The sequence below is a fragment of the Petaurus breviceps genome, unplaced genomic scaffold (assembly GCF_028583685.1).
Source record: "Petaurus breviceps papuanus isolate PSGF00001 unplaced genomic scaffold, PetGlider_PUasm1.0 98, whole genome shotgun sequence".
In the NCBI taxonomy this organism is placed as follows: Eukaryota; Metazoa; Chordata; class Mammalia; order Diprotodontia; family Petauridae; genus Petaurus; species Petaurus breviceps.
Window position 1 is genome coordinate 63,514,125 of NW_027187460.1, and position 22,346 is coordinate 63,536,470.

The window sequence follows — 22,346 nt, forward strand, 5'->3', positions numbered from 1 at the left end:
ACCAGAGCTGAAAAAAAACTGGACTTTCAAATATAAAGTTCAAGAAAAGCATGAAAGGTAAACAAGAAAGAGAAATCAAAAGGGACTTAAGTAAAGTTGAACTGTTTACATTCCTACACAAAAAGATGTTTTTTTGTAACTCAAGAGACCTTCCTCAGTATTAGAGTAGTTGGAGGAAACACATACACACATATACATATACATACACACACATATAGACAGAGGGCACAGGGTAAGTTGAATATGAAGGGATGATATTTAAAAAAATGAAATTAAGGGGTGATAAAGGAATGTACCGGGAGAAAGAGAATGGGAGAGGTAGAATGGGGTAAATTATCTCACATAAAAGAGGTAATAAAAAGCTTTACCAGTGAGGGGAAGAGGGGGGAAGATGACAGGGAATGAGAGAACCTTACTCCCACCAGATTTGACTGAAGGAGGGAATAACATATAACGATAATAATTCATTTATCATTTCAAACAAAAGAGGGTAAATGAGAGAAGTAATCAGAAGTGAACAATTGAGGAGGGTCAGGGTCAAACAAGAGAATAGAATAAATTGGGGAGGGGGGAGTGGGCAGGATAGGATGGAGTGAAATATAGTTGGATTTTTCCCAACATGACTATTATGGAAGTGTTTTGCATGAGTACACATTTGTAAGCTACATCAAACTGCTTGCCTTCTCAATGAGAGTAGGTGGGTGGGGAGGAAGGGAGAAAACATGAACTAAAAGTTTTAAAACTGAAGGCTAAAAATCATTTGGCGATGCAGTGTGGGGGGTGTGATGGATGAGAGAGCAGATTGGGGGAAGAAGAATTTTGTGGAAGTGAATGCTGAAAACTAAAATTAAAATTAATCAATTAAAAAATATTACTCAAGACTTAAATAGAGCTGTGATTTTATCATGTGAGCATTCTCTTCAAAGATGCAGACTGCAAGCTGTCCATACTTGCTCATTCTGATGTTTACCACAAAAGGATCCACTCTGTAAATGGTCTTTCCTTTATCTGATGATTTTGAGGATCTGAAGTGAAGCACATAAGCTTTCTGTTGTCAGATGTTTACCTCACTGCTGTTGTTTTGATCATACATTTATTTGATGACTCCCTTTACTACAATTATTTTTTCCAATTCCTTAATTCTTAACATACTATAGCCTACTCTAATTCCACCTCTTTAAAATTGATATCTAGGTAATATTAATTTTCAATTCTTCACAAATGATAGAGTTCTATGCCTCTTAGCTATACAATAACACTGGTAGAATGTTGGCATTAAAAAGATAGGCCTAGGGGCGGCCACGTAGCACAGTGAGTAAGATCACTAGCCCCAGAGTCAGAATGACCTGGGATCGAATCTGGACTCTGATACTTAGCACCACACCCAGAAATAACAGGCGGTGTAACCTTGAGCAATTACTTAACCCCAATTGCTTTAAAAAAAAAAAAAAAGATAGGCCTTCATTTTATGTACAAGTTTCAGGTCACCGAAATAACTCTGCCTTTCCAAAAGGAAATCTATATGCCCTATTCTTCCTAACTAATTCTAAGTCCAACACTCTGCCTATTCAGAGTTTATGTCCAAAGTATCTATAATAAAAGGATGAACTCTATGGTTAGTGTATCCAATTGCATATTACAGTCTAAACAAAAGTCATTCTTCATCCTATTGGGTTTTCCTCTGTTTATGGTTATGCCGAGTAATACTGAGTGATTATGGATCTCCTTGATGAAGTTCTGGATTCTTCCAGGGCTTAATGAAATTAAAAATGTCATTCATCAACAAAAGTTATTTAGAGGATGTCATATTTTATGCAGACTCCTTCAATAATAATTCCCTTATCACTTCAAACAAGAAATAATTACTGAATTTCTATAATCCTATCTTTAACCTTAACAGAACTGTTAAGAAGAAAAACTTTACTAAAATTGTCAATATACTGCAAAAAAAAACTTTTTAGTTAAAAACTTGCATAGAAGTGTATTCATTCTTCTGTGAAATCTTTATCCCCAAAAGGAAAAATGTTATCTCAGACACTAGAAAAAATCTTTTGCTTCTTCCTATAAGCAACTAAAAAGAAAACATTTTGACTGACCATAACATTTCTTCAAAAATCATTTAATGCAATGGAAGAATAAAGCTTTTAATTTTTGTTTGAACTATATATTTTTGAACTTTTCCCTTTAAAAAAAAAAGCGAAACTAACCTCTCCAACAAAATTAGATTCTGAAACTAGAATTAAATGTTATTACAAATACTCCAGATGTAAAGTCATTTTTTAAAAAATGAAAAATTCTTAGTTGTGTGAAAATGTTCATAGTTTTTTCCAGAATACAAACTTTTACTACTAATAATGTAAACAATGAGTTTCGAGGCCATGTAAATCTAAATTCTCCATAAGAAGTAGTACATAAGAGAGAATTACCACATTTGTTTCCAAAAATAAAATATGTAAGATAATTAATTCATTACTTCTTAGAGGAACTAGGTGGCACTGTGAATAGAGTGCTGGACTCAGAATAAGGAAGAAGTTCAAAGTGAACCTCAGAAACAAACTGGATGAGTCATTTAAAATGTGTTTTTATCAGTTTCCTGAACTGTAAAATGGAGATGATAACAACACCTACATTGCAGGGTTATTGTGAGTATTGAAAGACAATATTTAGTATTTAGCATAATGTTTGGCACATAAAAGGTACTATATGAATGTTTATTGCTCTTCTTTCCTGCCCCCTTATTGGTAAAAGCATCAGTAGTGGTGGATCATTGTTCAATATGTATCATGTTTCATGAATGAAAAAGAAACTAATATTAAAAGAATGAATCAATAATGGCAAGGCCCAATTAACTAATGGAAGGCAAAGTCAACGCCATATTTTTTATTGGGAATGATAATTAGGAAATATCAGCAACAGACATTTTGGTGGAAAAAAACAATCAAATCTAGCAAATTTTCAGCTGCTGTAAAACTCCATTTCATTCCTGAGGGAAAAGATTATAGAGACTGAAGTGTCTTTATAATGCTAGTAATGGAGATAAGAGTTAGCAAGAATCTATAATATGTGATATGGTGAAAAGAATACAGGCCTGGAAGTCAGGAAACTCTCTCTGGCTATGTTATTAATTAGCTGTGTGACCTCAAGCAATTAATTTGACTTTCTGAGCCTTGATTCACACAAATATATAAATGAAATGGCTGGACTTTGATGATCACTAATGTCCCTTCACAAGTCCAAAATTATATTAGTTTAAGATGATCTCAGAAAGAGAAAGGAGAGGGCTGGGGAGAAAGATTACACTTGGAGAGAAAGAATTAAGGACATTATCTCAAACAAATAGGACATTCAAGGAAAAAGCTAAACAAAAAAGAAGTGAGTAGGGGGAGGCAGATGACACTTGAACCTCACTTTCATCTGATCTAATCAAAGGAGAGAAAACACACACAGAAACTAAAATACATTTCACACAAGAGGTTAAAAGAGGGAAAAGAAGGGTTTAAGAGAATGGTGAGGGGTGGGAAGAGGAACATAGATTAAGGAAGGGATTAGTTAGAAGCAAAATAATCTCTTAAAGAGAGGATAGGAAACAAAGAGAAGGGAAAGTAGAAGAGGAAAATATGGAAGAAAATAAACAATTAGTAATCATAATTGTGAATGAGAATCAGATGAATTCATCCACAGTGGAAGAACAGTAAAATGAATAGAAAATGAGAATTCAATGATATACCGCTTAAAAGAAAAAAAAAAACAGAATTAAAATAAAGTGCTGGAGCAGAATCCATTACACTTTTGCTTAAGTATAAAATGCGTATGTAGTAGTCACAATCTGAGACAAATCAAGAGCAAAAAGAAGACATAAGTGAGAGATAAAAAGGGAATTATATTTTGGTAAAAGATACCACAATTACTATCAACACTATATGCACTAAATGACAAGTGAGTTAGAAGAGTAAATGGACAGTAAATCTATAATAGTTGGAGAGCTTAAGACATTCCTCTCAGACCCAGGTAAATCTAAAGAAATGAAGGACTTGAACAGAACTGCATAAAACTTAAATGGGACAGAATGATGAAAACTAATGAATGAGAATATAAAGAATATATCTATTTTTTTTTTACAGTTGCATGATACTTTCACAGAAAAACTGACCTTGTTTTAGAGCATAAATAGTTACATAAACAAATGTGGAAAACCAGATCTACTTAAATGCATCTTTTAATCACCATAAGACAATAAAAAGGTACATTCAACTAAAAAGGTCTTTGATACAAAGATTAAGAATTAATAAAAACTAAAAAGCTTAATACTAAAGAAGGGTGGATGAAAGAACAAATCATAGAAATAACCAATAATTTCATTAAATATAATGACAAAAATGAGATAACACACCAAAATTTCAGGGATGGGTTCAAAAAAGCATTTAAGGGAAAACTTACATCTTACATTTAGAAAGGGTATGCACAAACAGATGGTGTGGATATCACTTTCACCAAAAAAAGACAGAGCATATATCAACAAACTGAGAATGCAACTAAAAAAATTTTCATAGAAAACTAACAAATAATTTTAAAATCCCAACTAAATATTGTAATAGAAATCCAGAAAATCAAAAGAGAAATTAACAAAATTGAAAGCAAAAACAAAAACAAAAAATTCATAAGTAAATCAGAAGCCTTTTTTTTTAAGAAAATAAAATAGGGGATTCGTGGGAGCCAATATGATGGAGTAAGCAGTAAATCTTGGTTGCTTTCTAATATTCACCTCAGAATAACCATAAAATAGCACATCAAAACAAATCCTAGAACACTGGAATCAGCAGAAAGACAGGGTAAAGCAGTCTTTTAGTTCAGGCAACTTAGAAAATCAGGAAGATTGGTCTCATTCAGGTAAAAGGGGAATGCATTCCAGGACAGGAAGCCTCTCAGTAAGACAACAGCAGGACCCACCTCAGCAAACCAATGGGAGATCCTGAGCTCCAGGGTGGTGGAGCAGGCAAACAACACCTGTTGGACCCTCCGCATGCCTTAGTACAGCCAGGGGAACCAGCAGATTCCAGCTTGAAGAACCAACCACGTGCTTCAGTGCAGCCTGGAGTGGGCAGCCAGACCTCCCCATGCTTCACTGCAGCCCAAGGATGTTCTGCATCTTCTGCTGTCAGACCTCCAGGAACTTCAGCATAGCCTGAGGAAAACAAGGATCCTCCACAGAACAGACCTCTACATTCTTCAGTATAGCCCCAGGGAAATGCAGGAAAACTGTGCCTGGCCTAAGCACACACCAGACACCACCAGTAGGACTCCAGTTCAATATCAGGTAAGCTGCAAGATCCCCACAGCCTCCAGATGCCAGAACCTTAGATCCCAGAGGATGAAGTAAATGACCAGACCCATGGCCCCCCAGCACAAGAAGCTTGGGAGAGTTCTCTCTGAGCTCCAAAAGGAGGGCTCATCTTTAAAAGGCAGGAAACAAGAAAATAAGATGAGCAAAAAATAAACCATTGACCATAGAGAGTTATTATGGTAACAGGGAATATCAAAACACAAACTCATAGAAGAACAACATTGTCAATATACCTACATCCAAAATCTGAAAGAGGGATATAAATTGGTCTCCAGACCAAAAAGTCTTCTTGGAAGAGCTCAAGAAAGACTTTAAAAGTTAAATAAGATAGGTAGAAGAAAAATTGGGAAAAGAAGCGAGAGGTACAAAATGGATAGTCAACAGCTTGGAAAAGAGAAAGGACAAAAATTGACTGACAAAAACAATTCCTTAAAAAATACAATTGGCCAAACTGGGAAAAAAAAATCCAGTGAAGAGAAGAACTCCATAAGAAGAAGAACTGGCCAAATGGAAAGGGAGGTGCAGAAATTCACTGAGGAGAAGAACTCCTTAAAAAGAACAATTGGCCAAATGGAAGAGTAGGTACAAAAGCTACCTGAAGAAAATAGCTCCTTAAAAATTAGAATTGGGGGGGCGGCTAGGTGGCGCAGTGAATAGATCATCGGCCCTGGAGTCAGGAGGACCTGAGTTCAAATCCGGCCTCAGATACTTGACACAATTACTAGCCATGTGACTTTGGGCAAGGCACTCAACCCCAATTGCCTTGCAAAAAGCAAAAAAAAAAAAAAATTAGAATTGGAAACGTCTGAACCTTAAAGAGATAATGGAATGTAAAAATAGAATTGGACAAGTGGAAGCTAATAACTCTATAAAGACATCAAGAATCATTCAAACAAAATCAAAAGAATGAAAAAATAGAATGAAAATGTAAACTACTTCATGGGAAAAATAACTGACCTGGAAAATAGATCCAGCAGAGATAATTTAAGAATTATTGGACTGCCTGCAAGCCAAAAAAAAAAAAAAAAGAAAGGAGCCTGGACAACATCTTTCAAGAAATTTTCAAGGAAAACTACCTAGATGTCCTAGAACCTGAGGGTAAAATAGTCATTGAAAGAATTCACTGATCATCTCTTGAAAGAGATCCCAAAATGAAAATCCCAAGGAACAGTATAGCCAAATTCCAAAAATTATCATGTCAAGGAGAAAATAATGCAACATCCAGAAAGAAAAATTGTATATACTGTGGAATCACACTCAGGATTATACAAGACTTAGCAGCACCTACATTAAAGGACTGGAAGACTTAGAATATGGTACTCTAGAAGGCAATGGATTAAGCATAATCTTTCAGGGAAAAAATAGACATTCAATGAAACAGGGGCCTTTCAATCATTTCTGATGAAAAAAACCAGAGCTGAACAGAAAATATGGTCTTCAAATACAGGACTCAAAAGAAGCATAAAAAACGGTCTAGGAGGAGGAAGAGGAAGGGGAGGAGGAGGAAAAAAACGCATGATATTCGATAAAGCTAAACTGTTTAACCCTATAACTCCCCCAGAAGGGAAGATGATATTTGTAACTCTTAAGAATTGTATCTTTATTATAGCATTTAGAAAGGGTGTACATAGACAGAGGGTGTAGATATAAGTTGATTTTGACCTGATTATAAAAATAATCAATTAAAGGGTGAAAAAAGGAATTGTAATGGGAAAACGGAAAGGTAGAGGCAGAATAGAGTAAATTACATCACAAGAAGAGGTGCAAAGACCTATTACAATAGAGACAAAGGTGGGGGAGGAGGAAGTATTGTTTCAATTTTACTATCACTGGATCTGGCTCAGAGAGGGAATAGCATACACATTCATTTTGTTATAGAAATCTATCTTACTCTATTGAAAAATAGAAGGAAAAAGAGGAAAGAAAAGAACTGAAGTGGATAGAAGGCAAGGCAAAACAAAGGGAAGATGTATTAGAAAAAAGGGAAAGAAAAGGGAGGGGAACTGATAGAAGGGAGGGCATACTGGGGGAGGTGGTGCTCAGAAGACACTGGTGAGGAAGAAAAGGGTGAAAGAAGACAGAAAAGCATAAAAAGAAAGGGAAATAGGATGGAAAGAAAGAATAATCATAATTGTGAAAGAAAACGGGATGAACTCTCCCATAAAATGAAAGTGGATAACAAAGTGGACTAAAAATCAGAATCCTACAATATATTATTTACAAGAAACACATATGAAGTAGGGAGATGCACACAGAGTAAAAGGGTGGAGCATTATATACTACACTTCAGCTGAAGTAAAGAAAGCAGACAAAGCAAAAGCAAAAAAAAAAAAAACACAAGCTAATTAAAAGTGGTAAAGAAGGAAACTACATTTTGCTAAAAGGTACCATAGACAATGAAGTAATACCAATACTAAACATAGATGCACTAAGTGGTATAACATCCAAATTCTTAGAGGAGAAATTGGCGAATTACAGGAAGAAATACACAACAATACTATTCTAGTGGGGGACCTGAAACTCCCCCTCTCAGAAGTAGATAATTCTAACCACGAAACAAACTAGGAAGCAGTTAAGGAGCTGAACAGAATTTTAGAAAAGTTAGATGTGGTAGACCTCTGGAGAAAACTGAATGGGGTTAGAAAGGCACATACCATTTTCTCAGCAGAACATGGCACCTACACAAAAACTGACTATATACTAGGGCATAAAAACTTCACAATCCAGTGCAGAAAAGCAGAAATAGTAAATGTATCCTCTTCAGATAATGATATAATAAAAATTACATGTAATAGAGTCATAGAAAGAAAGGTTAAAATTAACTGGAAACTAAATAATAATTCTAAACGATGAGTGGGACAAACAACAATTCATAAAAATAATAAGTTCATCAAAGATAATGACAAAGACGACATGCCAAAACTTATGAGATATAGTAAAAGCAGTTTTAGGTGAAATTTTTTTTTTAAGCAATCAGGGTTAAGTAACTTGCTCAAGGTTACACGGCCAGTTATTTCTGGGTGTGGTGCTGAGTGTCTGAGCCCAGGATTCAATCTCCAGGTCATCCCGACACTGGAGCCGGTGCTCTTACTCACTGTGCTACCTGGCCGTCCCTAGGTGAAATTTTATATCTCAAAATGCTTACATGAATAAAATGGAGAAAGAGGAGATCAATGAATTGGGTATGCAACTCAAAAGGCTAGCAAAAGAACAAATTAAAAATTCTGAGAATCAAAGGAGAGATTAATAAAATAGAAATTAAGAAAACTATTGGGGGGAAAGCCAAGATGGTGGAGTGAAAGCAGGGACTCACCTGAGCTCTCCCACAAATTCCTTCAGATATATCTAAAAAGTGAATCTGAACAAATTTTAGAGTGGCAGAATGCACTAGGAGACAGAGTATGGCAGGTTTCCAGCCCAGAACAGCATGGAGAGCTGATGGGAAGGATTTGTTGCACTGGGCGGGGGGAGAGCAGAAAGCTCAGGCTGCACCAAAATAGACCAGAGCAGAGTGGAGCAAGAGCGGGCCCTGGCAAACTGAATCATCCACAGCAGTGACAATTTCTAAATCACTCAGCAATAACACTACTAGGCCTGTATCCCAAAGAAATCATAAAAAAGGGGAAAAGATTCGCATACAGAAAAATATTTAGAGCAGTATTTTCTGTGTTGCCAATAAATTAGAAATTGAGGGAATGACCATCAACTGGGGAATGGACAAAGAGGTTGTGGTACATGAATGTAATGGAATACTGTTGCTCTATAAGAAATGACGAGCAGGTGGATTTCAGAAAAACATGGGAAGACATATAAACTGATGCTGAGTGAAATGAGCAGAACCAGAAAAAGATTATACACAGGAACAGCAACACTGTGCAATAATCAACTTTAATAGGTATAGCTCTTCTCGACAATGCAATAATCTAAGACAATACCAAAGGACTCATGATAGAAAATGCTGCCCACATCCAGAAAAAGAACTATGGAGTCTGAATGCAGGTTAAAGCATACTAATTTCTTAATTTTTTCTTTCTCATGGTTTTCCCCTTTTGTTCTGATTCTTCTTTCACAACATGACTAATGTAGAAATAGATTTAATATGACTGCACATGTATAGTCTATATCAGATTGCAAGCTGTTTTGGGGAGGTGGGAGACAAAAGAGTGAGAAAAAATGTGGAACATAAAATCTTGTAAAAGTGAATGTTGAAAGCTATCTTTGCATATAAATGGAAAAAAATAAAATACTATTAAGTGGGTAAAAAAAGAAAAGAAAATAGATCAGCCATTAGGGTAATTGATTTTTAAAAAAAGAAGAAAGAAAAACAAATTGTCATTACCAAAAATTTAGAAAGTTAATTAATAACCGATGAAAAAATTATTTGGATCAGTTTTACCTAATTATATGCCAATAAAACTCATCATATAAATGAAATAAATGGATATTTACAATTTAAATTAGCCTGATAACCAGAAAAGGAAATATAGTACTTAAATGATTCTATTTTAGGAAAAGAAACTGAACAAGCCAAAAATGAACTCTCAAGGGAAAAAAAAGTCAAAGACAAAATGAATTTACAAATAAATTCCACCAAGAAGTTAAAGTACAATTGTTTTCAAAAATATATAAACTGAAAAAAAAAAAGAAAAAGAAGACCTACCTGTTTTCTTCTACAAAACATGATCTTTGTAACTAAAACAGGGAGAATCAAAGTAGAGAAATAAAACTATAGATTAACGTAGCCAATAAATACTGATGCAAAAAGTAAAAAATGTATCAATAACCAGGAATGCAAAGCTGGTTCAATATTAGGGAATTACAAATGTAATTGACTATATTATTAAAAAGCAATGAAAAGCCCCTCGCCTCCCGTCTTACAATTTTTGGTCATATGCCTGTAGTAAAAATTTATAACGCTGGTCTGGAAAAATTATCAACTTAAATTTCACCTTAGATTTTTGTATCAATACTTAATCAGGAAATCTTAGATATTGGTAGATGATGTGAGAGGAACTTGGTTTTACTGCTTCCTCCTACTCTGCCATCTTTGCTAGTCTACACTCATAGATTTCCTTTTCAGAAATAAATAACCTCTAATGCTCCTCTGAGTTCTAATGAAATATTCCTGTATATATTTAAATTCCTTTTGTAAGACTCCAGACCGTTTTTTGTTGTTGTTACAGGAGAGTTCATCTCACAAGCACAGTTATTATTGCTAATTGTTAATCTATCTTTTTTCTTCTCTCTATTCATTGCCTTTTTTTTTTTTAAGCAATCAGGGTTAAGTAACTTGCTCAAGGTTACACGGACAGTTATTTCTGGGTGTGGTGCTGAGTGTCCGAGCCCGGGATTCGATCTCCAGGTCGTCCCAACACTGGAGCCGGTACTCTTACTCGCTGAGCCACCTGGCCGCCCCTAAGCAATTGGGGTTAAGTAACTTGCTCAAGGTTACACGGCCAGGTATTTCTGGGTGGGTGCTAAGTGTCTGAGCCCGGGATTCGATCTCCAGGTCTTCTCAACACTGGAGCCGGTGCTCTTACTTGCTGTGCTACCTGGCTGCCCCCCTATTGCCTTTTCTTTAACAGCTTGTTTTTTCTTCTGACTATTCCTTCCCCCAAACCCTACCTTAAGTATGCAGGAGGAACTAAGAAATGTGAAATACTGAATGAGATGGATCACATCAGATTTAAAAACCTGTTGAGATTTAAAGTTTGTTGACTTTTAAAATTACTACTAATAAATTATATTTGAATGCAATTATTGAGTATAGTTGGCTAATAAAAACATTATTGACATAAGAGTATAATGAAGAAAGTATTGAACTTGGAATAAAAAGACCTTGGATTCTATTCTTGGCTCTACCACTTCCCTGATATGTAACCATGGACAAATGAATTAATTCCTGTACCATATATTCCTTGTGTGTAAAGATGACAATATTTGCACTATCTGTTTGGAGCAGTGAGTTTTTTGTAAACCATAAAGTAGTACTAAAGTGTGAACTCTTTAGTGGCCATTCTTTTGTGAAAAATAAGACACAGAGATACAGAATAATTTATAAATATATTTTTAAGAGAAAAAGCAAAGACTCTTTGGTATAGAAATCTGATCTCATCAAATATTTTTTTAAAGAGCTCAGTCTTTCAACAAGAATTTATTAAGTAGCTCCTATTAGGTAGGTACTACGCTAAGCAATGGGGATACAAAAAGAGTCAAAAGACAGTTTCTGCCCTCAATGCACCCACAATGTATGAGGTTTCTAAGATCCCTAAAAAGTTATCTCAAAAACATACTCTACTGCCTTACTTATCTGGCTATTTAACTCTGCTACTATATTTTCCTGTTTTGTCTTAACATTTGGAAGGACAGATTTTCTAATTCTTTCTGTTGGGAAATGTTAAGGACTACTGGATATTCTATAAAGGATTGCGGGCTGGTTTTTTTTTTTATCATTTATACCATTAGTATTTATCATTTTATATTTTTGGCAAATCAACTTCATCAATATCCCCTGGAAGATTAGTTGGAAATTTGTGATTGTATGTTAGTTTCCATATAATTATGAAACATGGTTCTTGCTGATCTGGCCCACTGGCCTCTCTGGCCCACCCTTGTCCCAGAAATAGAATGCTCTGCTGTCAACACATCCCCAAGTCAGCAAACATGTGTTATGCAGTCAATTCACTGCTTAACACTGTTTCATTGGGAGTATTTAAAATCTACTTCTGGAAAAATAGCCAAGAAGCAAAATCAAGACTACTTCAGTAATTGACAGGATTGTGAAATTTAACTATTCATTATGCATGTCTGGAGTCTTAAGAGCAGGATTTGGTTTTTGGTTTCTTTTTTCCTCTGAAGATATTCTGTAGACTCTGAAGGTTTCTTATGTTATTTCTTGCATTACAGCATTTAGGTTTTTGACCTGTCATGTTCTTCTGGGATGTCGGATGCCTATCATTCACAAGTTGTTTCTATGCATCCTATCTTTGAGGTTCATGTGTTTTAATTCTATAGGGAATTGTGTGTTCTTTTAGCATTAAAAAAATTTTTTTTTCTTATTTCAGATTGTCTTTAATTTCATTATATTTAAATTCTAAATCTGCTGCTCTCTCTTTTGCTTCTGATTTTCTGGCTTACCTTTTTAAATTCTGTTAATTATTCTTCCAGTGTAGGTAATAAAATTTGCCACTTGTTTCCTTTGAATTTCTGTCAACATTCTGTTTTCTCTTTTAAACCATTCTGGTACATCCTTCTATGATTCCATGTTCTCTTGGGAATCCACAAGATCCTATGTTTTTATTAGGTTTTGGTTCAGATTCCTCACAGAATCATTTAGGAAGGTGTATAATGTACTTGTATATTCTAATATTCACTTTCTCTTCTAATTTTAGCATTCAATTTGCTAAGACCCTTAGTTATTAAATGATTTTCTTCCTCTTGAGATATTTGGTGGTTTTACATTTTTTCCTTCATTTCATTATTGTTCACTTTCTGTTTTTTCCTCCTTTGATGGTAGATTTAACCCCAGGACTAGACTACAAAGTTGTAACATCCTCTTCCCATGTTAGGCTAGTTACTTTTCAATTTTCTCATTCCCTGCTCCACACAAATTCTAGGAACATAGGACTAGTACCACATGATTCTAGGTATCTTTCCTTCAAGGCTAGTACAATGGATGGATCCAATCCCAGTTCCCTCTGATCAAAAGTTCCCTAACTTGGTTGAAACAACTTGTGCTAGACTTGTGCTAGTTTTTGCAGGATTGAGATGATGGATTGGGTGCTCTCAGCAAAGCATCTGCATCCCTGGGGTTCCCTAACTTAGAGGAGCAGAATAACTGCAAAATCACAGGGAGAGCTAACAGTGGAGAATATTAATCCATATTGTGCTCACTCAACACCCTTCCTCCATAAGCCTCTATACTCTAGGAGGGCACACAAATCAACCAAAGGGCTTGTGCTCTGAGGTCAACTAAAGGAAGGAAAACCCAATCCCTTTCCAATTCTAATCCCTACCCCTCATGTGGATGCGTAGAATTGAGCTCTGTTGCTTTTTCCAACAGGGGAGTGGAGGGAGGGCAGAGATGGCAGTAGCACAAAACTTTCTATATGGTTCCCAAAGCATAAGTCCATACGCTGGTTTATACATCCTTCCAGAGCATGGAGGCTGGTGGGGTAGATATGCTGAGTGAGAAGATTATGCATGAATGTTGCCTACTATTAATTAATAAGGCTATTAATTTTCTGGCCTTCTTCCTTCCTTATTACTTGGAAACAGCTGTAACTGCTCTATCTTTAGTGAATAACTCCTCTTTAGGAGGTTTTTGAGCAGGCCTGCAAAACCTGGAGACCACCAAAGGATTTCAGGTGGTACACAAAAACCATAGAGGAAAATATCCTCTAAATTCTTTGTAGGCCACCTGAAAACCTTTGGTGTGCCCATGAGTTATAAGCAACCGGTGGACCCCAGGTTGTGCAGGCTTGTTTTGAGGATTAGAAGGAATTGGAATAGATGTCTAGTTGTCCATTTCAATGGTCACATGACACAGAAATTGTCAAACTTGGTCAATAATAATAATACAACCCAGGATTAGGTATAGAATTCTATACAATTCCACAAGACTTTTACTGTGGTTAATTTGCTGTTAATATGGAAAAGGGATTAGTAGTGCTACTGGCTCATTTATTGCAAACATTTTATTGTTAACATTAGGATAAGAAGAGGAAGCAGCAAGGCATAGTGAAGAAAGAATAAACTTAAAAGTAAAGAAGATCAGAGGTCAAATCCCACCTCTGACACACTGGCAGTGTGACTAAGGACAAATCACTTAACCTCTCAGGGCCCTAGGCAAATTTCCAGTGTAGAAAGGTTACTGATTTGTATACTTTAAGTAAGATTTCTCACTGGGAGTTCCCTTTGCCAGTAAAATCACAAATCTGAACCAAAACAAATAAAAAGATACTTAGAGATATTTTAAGGGAGCCAATTCTCAGGATGTTAAGAAATCAAATAATCTAAAAGAAAGGTAGCCTTATCAAAAAAAGGTCAAAAGGAAACTGGAAAGTATGATGTAAAATGAAATGAGATGATTTTTAATTACAAAAATGGCAATTTAAATAAATCTTTCTGGGAGAACATTTAAATCTAAAAGGTGTCTCACTATATTTGCACAGCTGATCATTTGAAGAGAGGGTCTGTATATGTGCATGTGTGTGTGGTTTTCAAGAATTCATTTAAAGAGGAGAACATACCTGTTACCGTTTTTGTTTTGACAGGGCTGCTGGCATACTCAGAGGCCTGATTTGACTGCTGCTTTGCCAAGGGCATGCTTCCAACCGACACCTCATCCTCTTTCTTTCTGGTAACTGGCATAACATGAGGAACAGCTCCCATGGCCTGCTGGAAAGAGGAAAAATGAAACACTGAGCTGTGGCTATTCCCCAAGCAGTGAGCAATATACATGGCATTAGCAGAGAAGGCTAATCAGGAGGTGAAGAGTTGGGGACTTTTTTTATTATTTTAAATCTCAGGAAAAAATAACTTTAAAAAGTTAAACTTATAAGAGCCTGAGGTGGCTTTATTTTTTTTTTTTTAAATACAAAGCACCTTAAGAGAATTTTTAAAACCTAAAAACAAATCCTCAGATAACGTATTTTTAAAATTTTGTCAAAATTCCTCTAACTCTGCTAAATTCATGTGTAAAATTTTTTGGGCAAAAAGCTTTTAATTACTCAATTCAGTATAAAATAAAGAATGACCAAAACAAAAAAGCTAAAATTAAGCTGAAAAGAGTTTTTATTCTAAGAAGCTACAGAATTGTAAAAGATGACATTTTTCTGAGAAGTATACTCTAAATGGACTAATATTAGGAAATTTCTAGGGGAAATGTATGATAATATATTATGCTAATATATGTACCACAAAAATCTTTCAAATTGAAACATCTATTCATTGTCTATCAATATGAAGTCTAGTTCATTATATTACACTGAAAAACTTCAAGACTATCATACTTAAAACAAAGCTGGAAAAAATTATGCTTATATATTGAATGCATGAGTGCTGAAGTGGACAATAAAGCAGCTGTTTCATCTTTGCTCAATGAAATGAAGCCTGATGTTACTGATGACGCCCAATGCAATCTTGTCAGGTTTCTGGCCAAAACAAAAGTTGTAGTTATAACTTTGCCTTAGGATGAAAGATCAATGTTGAATTGAGTGGAAAATGATTATCAAAATGTTGGCTTTCAGCCACAAAGTGTAGAGGAAATTGAAGTTTTGGAAAAAGCAGATGATAAGAGTAACACAGCTGTATCAGATGATTAATCTGGTGGGGTAAGTCAGGTTGGACTGCACTGAAAGGTTATCATCAACAAAAATCAAAATTTCAGATATAACTATAAATTATACTATAATGCCAATTAGGGCAATGAATATTTAGATTTTTATTAAGTATCTGAGAGATTTAATGAATCAAATTAAACAGCCCTTGTTACTGTTCTTGAGTATGCTATATTAGATTGCATTACAACAAAGGGGAGTGAACTTGAATAGCACAGAATCTATGTTAGAAAAGGTGAAATGAAAAATTATTTTCTTCATGCTACCCAGGACAACAATGGCCAAGCCACAAACTTACTAAACATTACTCCCTAAACTACTAATAATGGAGCCCATGGGAGTGTAATGAATCACTCACAAATTAATATGACTGCCAAGTAACAAATATTACTGAGACTTCTCATGAAATCAAACCTACTGACTTCCTTGCCTCTGCCACTTAGTGAATGTCTCACTATGGAAAAATTACAACTTCTTTGAATTTAGATTTCATCATCTATAAAATAAGATCAATACGTGCCTTATCTACCTCATAGGGGCACTGTAGAAAAATCATTATATTTCTGATGTAAATCTTAAATTGGGAAAGTGTGAAGGGGGACAAAAAGAACAGGAAAGGAGACAAAGAGACAAAGGAAAGAGAAGGAGGAAAAGAGGGAGGGGGGAGGAGTAGGTGAAGTGCCTTGAGTTCATGTCATACAAGGATCAGTTAAAGGAACTAGGGATGTTCTGTCTAGTAGGAAAAGATTTAGAGGGAATATGAGAGTTGTTTTCAAATATTAAAGAAATATCAAATGGCAGAACTAGGACCAATGAACAGATGTCTCAAAAATACAAATTTAGGTTGAACAGTAAGAAAATTTTTGCAAAGCTGGAAATACTAATTTTTGAGGTATTAAAGTTGATAATATATATTTTTTTTAACTTTCACATGAAATAAGGGAAGAATCAGCTCTGACAAATGACATGCTTTTTAAAATGGCTTCTATTGTTATGGAACTTTTCATGTAGGTCTGGTTTGACTGTTGATTAGACTGTAACCTCCCTGAGGACAGGAATGATGCCTCACATTTCTTTTTGCTTCTTCTATTTATTAATACAGTTCTTTTCATACTTAGGAGGTATATAATAACCACACATGAACGAAGAAGAAAAATGATTAAAAATGAAAAGAGAAAAGACAGCAATCTATTGCCACTAGAACTAATCTATCAACTGCTGGGCAAACAAACAAATCACTTGACTTCTGCTCTTGAGAAATGTCCCCTCCTTTTTCAAATCAGGGGACATCTCTCTTTAAGTTATACCAAATAAATGATCTACAATTTTACTTAAGCAAATAAAGGGGGAAAAGTTCTTTCTGGAAAAAAAACGCCTTTGATCTAGTTTATATGAAAGTTCTAAAAAATGCATTATAAAAACCTAAGGCTGGATGGCTATTTATTTCTTCTGTTAAAGAAATATTTTAGGGGCGGCCAGGTAGCACAGCGAGTAAGAGCACCGGCTCCAGTGTTGAGAAGACCTGGAGATCGAATCCCAGGCTCAGACACTTAGCACCCACCCAGAAACACCTGGCCGTGTAACCTTGAGCAAGTTACTTAACCCCGATTGCTTTTAAAAAAAAAAGAAAAAAAAAAGAAATATTTAAAAAAAACTTTTACCTGCTGAATATGTCTACTTCGTTTCTGTGGCTGGTAGATAAGCCAGGTGAATAAGACTGGATCAACACTGGCAGCGATTCCCTGGACATTGACAAGAAGTACTGCACCTAAAATAAGCAAATTTTTAGAAAAGCACATTATACCTCTTCCAATCAATCTATGACATTTTTATTCTCCTTATGAATTGACACTGTGCTAATAGCACACAGATGTTCTTCAAAAAGAAAACTTTGCAACAATTTTAATTATGCAAATAAAGTGACTAAAATGTGCATACCTTTAACCCAGAGATTCTGATACTAGGTTTATTTGCCAAGGAGGTCACTGACAAAAATGTTCCATAAATACCAAACTATAGTAGCAAGAAATTGAAACAAAGTAGAAATCCATTTACTGGGGAATAGAAAAACAAATTCTGGCACATTAATGTAATGGACCACTACTGTACAATAAGAACCCATGAATATGATGAATACAGAGAAGCATGGGAAGACTTTCAAACTGTTGCAAAATGAAGCAAATTGAGCAAGTGAAATTATATACACAATAAATCCAATGATGTGAAAGGAAGGAATGAAAACATTAAACAACTGAAACAATATTATAGAAGTACAAAGAAGTTTGGCTCCAATAAAGAAATAGGACACTTTCTGCTATTTCTTTGAAAAGAGATGTCCACAGATGTGAAATATTACATACAATGTCAGATTTTTTTCATTGTGAATACAATTTGTTTTGCTGACTTTTTTTCCCTCTTCTTCCTCTATTAAAAATTACTCATTAAAAGGATGTAGGAAAATATAGTATTAAAATGTTAAAAACAAATGAGTATCATCTTGTTTGTTTTTTCAATTGGTGGGGGAAAGAGCTGGAGGGAGGGAAAGAAATAGGAATGGAAACAGATTTTTTTTAAATGTATTAACAAATACACAACTCTTCAAATCAGGTAGCTATTTATTTATTGACAGTAAAAATAGCACAATATTTTTTATGACATGTTTGTACCATTTGCTGCTTTTGACAAAGAATTACTAGGTGAAAGTACTCTTGTGATCATCTGAGCCAACCCCTTGATTTAAGTGACTTAATCACATTATAAAATTGGTTTGTGCTGTACTTTGATACAATAATTTTCAATTTTATTTTTGCTGTTTCAATGCATTCATGAAAACCACAATCAATACAAAATTATAGATTTCTCTCTAGCTACAATGTGTTCTAGCTTGGCAGAGTGTTAGGTAGTAACAAAACTACCTAATAGTTTTCATAAACATATTTTGTTTTTGTTTATCTTGGCAGGTACTGACTGAATAAAATGGTAGTAGTGAATGCTGAAATGGACAGATGGACAATTAAGGGGCAAAACAGGGAAAAAATGAATTCAAATTGAAGAATACCCCCACTTAAACAATGATTTGCAAATAACTAAAAATTCAAATAAAAGTCAAGCTTCCTTCATGAATATTTACTTTATATGGGTTTAGATTGACCCCTTTAAAAAAGAATGAGAGATGGGCACACTAATGCACTGTTAATGGATTTACGAATCAGTCCAACCATTCTGCAAAGTGATATGACTTTATGCTAGAGAAAGGACTAACAAAGGCCATAGACTATGAAAGAGATACCTTATGGGTAGGCAAAAATATGGAAATTGATGACAAAAAAAAAAAAGAAGGCCACATGTGGCCTTCTAAGTCCTTTTTATTTATTTATTAATTTACTTTTAGTTTAAAACATTCACCTTCACCATCCCCTGAGTTTCAAATTTTCTCTGCCTTCTTCTCCTACCCCCTCTCCTCCCGTGGCAGAATGCAATTTAATACAGGTTCTACAAATACCTTTACATTAAACACTAGTCAAGTTGTAAAGAATTACAACCAATGGAATAAACAAGAAAGAAGGAACAAAACAAAACAAAAAAGAGGGAGAGCAAGTAGTTTGTTTCAATCTGCATTTAGATTCTGTAATTCTTTCTCTGGATGTGGATAGTCCTTTCCATCACGAGTCTTTTGGAGTTGTCTTATAACCTTGAATTACTGAGAGAAGCCTAGTCTATCAAAGTCAGTCATCCACAGATAAAATATGTCTGTAATTATGTACAATGTTCTCCTGTTTCTGCTCTCCTCATTCAGTATCAGTTTATATAAGTCTCTCCAGGTTATTGTGAAGTCTGTCTGCTCCACATTTCTTATAGCACAATAGCATTCCATTACATTCATATACCACAACTTGTTCAGCCATTCCCCAATTGATGGGCATCCCCTTGATTTCCAATTCTTTGCCACCAAAAAAAGAGCTGCTATAAATATTTTTGTACATACAGGTCCTACTCCCACTTGTATGATCTCTTTGGAATACAGTCCTTGAAGAGGCATTGCTGGGTCAAAGGTATGCACTTTTTTAGAGCCTCTGGGCATAATTTCAAATTGCTCTCCAGAATGGTTGGATCAGTTCACAACTCCACCAACAATGCATCAGTGTTCTAATTTTCCCACATCCTCTCCAGCATTTTTCATTTTCCTGTTTTGTCATGTTAACCAATCTGACAGGTAAGATGTGGTACTTCAGAGTTGTTTTGATTTGCATTTATCTAATCAATAGTGATTTAGAGCATTTTTTCATATGCTTATAGATATCTTTAATTTCTTCCTCTGAAAACTGCCTGTTCACGTCCTTTGACCATTCATCAATTGGAGAATGACTTGTATCCTTATAAATTTGACTCAGTTATCTTTATATTTTAGAAATGAGGTCTTTATTAGAGACACTGGTTGTAAAAATTCTTTCCCAATTTTCCACCTCCCTCCTAATCTTGGTTACAGTTTGTTTACACAAAACCTTTTCAGTTTAATATAATCAAAATTATCCATTTTGCATTTTGTAATGTTCTCTATCTCTTATTTGTTCATAAATTCTTCCCTTCCCCATAAATCTGACAAGTAAACTATTCCTTGCTCTCCCAGATTGCTTACAGTGTCAGCCATTATATCAAGTTCCTGAACCCATCTAGACTTTATTTTGGTACAGGGTATAATATGTTGGTCTATGCCCAGTTTCTGCCATGCTATTTTCCAGTTTTTCCTGTAGTTTGTGTCAAATAGTGAGTTCTTATCCCAGAAGTTGGAGTCTTTGGGTTTATCAAACTGTATATTACTATAGTCACTGACTACTGTGTCTTGTGTACCTAATTTATTCCACTGATCTACTCTATTCCTCAGCCAATACCAAGTAGTTTTGATAACTGCAGATGAATTTTGTTATTATTTTTTCTAGCTATATAAAGTAATTTTTTGGTAGACTGATTGGTATGGCACTAAATAGGTAAATTAATTTAGGTAAAATTTTCGTTTTTATTATATTAGCTCAACCTAGCCACGAGCAATTGGTGTTTTTCCAATTATTTAGATCTGACTTTATTTGGGTGAAAACTGTTTTGTAATTGTATTCCTATAGTTCCTGGGTTTGTTTTGGCAAGTAGACTCCCAAATATTTTATAATGTCTGCAGTAACTTTAAATGGAATTTTTCTTTCTATTTCTTGCGGTTGGACTTCATTAGAATGGTGCAGCCCTTTGACTGAGACAAAGTTTTACAGAACAAATCTTTTTGTTAAGAGGATTTGTTAAGGGGTGGCTAGGTGGTGCACTAAATAGAGTACCTGCCCTGATTTCAAATCCAGCATCACAGGCTTAACACAAAAAACTAGAGGTGTGACCTTGGGCAAGTCACTTAACCCCAATTGCCCTACCTTCCCCCTCCAAAAAAAAAAGAGTAAGATTTGTTCTGTGAAGTGTGGATTCAGTCAAAGGGTCTTACTTGAGGACCTAGAAGACCACATGTGGCCTTGAGGCCAGAGGTTCCCCATCCCTGTTCTGGCAGCACTATTTGTACTATCAAAGAAAAAGAAATCAAGTGGATTCCCCCATCAACAGGTAAATGATTAAATAAATTGTGGTATGTGAATGTAATGAAATATTACTGTACTCTTAAGAAATGATGAATATGATAAATTCAGAGAAACAGGAAGAGTTATACAAACTGTTTAAGAATAGAGAAAGCAGGGGTGGCCATGTGGCTCAGCAAGTAAGAGCACCGGCTCCAGTGTCGGGATGACCTGGATCAAATTTGGGCTCAGATACTCAGCACCACACCCAGAAATAACTGGCGTGTAACCTTGAGCAAGATACTTAACCCCGATTGCTTATTAAAAAAAAATAGAGAAAGCAGAACCATGAAATAACATAAGAATGACTACAATAAGGAAAATGGAAAGAACGACCTCAAAAAAATATTAGAAACTGATTATGATATTATATTACCAAATTTGAGTCCAAAGAACTCATTCTTTGCGGAGGCAGCACATGGAACATGACATATAACATCATACATTTTTAAGGTGATGGCTAGTTTTGCTGAATGGGATTCTCTTTGTTCACCTCTTTTTCTCTATCTGTTATAAGAGATGGCTCACTTGGAGGTGCACAGGTAAAGAACACATTCAAACATGTGCATAATATAAAAACAAAAAAGAATAATTATTTTTTAATTATTTATTTTCATTCTTGATGTTCAATATTTCATGTTACCAGCTACAAAGGTGAAAAACCCTACTGCAACCAACAGACATAGCCTTCTGATGAGTTAGTATTAATGAACTTTTAAATTAATAAACACCCACTGATTTAAACTGATATTTTACACACTAAAAAGGATGTCACTTTTACAAATAGCTTTAGAATTATATGAGCTTAAGAATTATATGAGCACAAACTGTATATACTTGTTAAAATTTGAATGCTCTATAAAATAAATGAAGATTCTTAAATACACACACACACATAGGTTTCCCTAGGTTATCTGTATGTTACAGTCTGGATAAAAGATACACATTATTCTTTTGATTTTCCCTGTGTAGAAGGTGAGGAAAAACTCTTTTGAGTGATTATAGGTCTCATTTTAGAAGCTCTACAATATTCCTGTGAGGGATACAATCAGCACAATG

General features: G+C 35.0%; 1 protein-coding gene across 8 annotated transcripts in view; it reads right to left on the minus strand.

Annotated features, from left to right (window-relative positions):
* VPS13B (vacuolar protein sorting 13 homolog B) overlaps positions 1-22,346 on the minus strand; it is a 1,080,499-nt gene that overhangs the window by 631,852 nt on the left and 426,301 nt on the right. For 6 of the 8 annotated variants that reach the window (XM_069081095.1, XM_069081091.1, XM_069081093.1 and 3 more), the window contains 2 exons: positions 17,343-17,449; positions 14,593-14,740 (listed from right to left, as the gene is read on the minus strand). In XM_069081095.1, the coding sequence (XP_068937196.1) occupies positions 14,593-14,740; positions 17,343-17,449 (255 nt within the window). The remainder of the gene's footprint in view (positions 1-14,592; positions 14,741-17,342; positions 17,450-22,346) is intronic. The other 2 variants (XM_069081089.1, XM_069081092.1) reach the window with 1 other exon arrangement.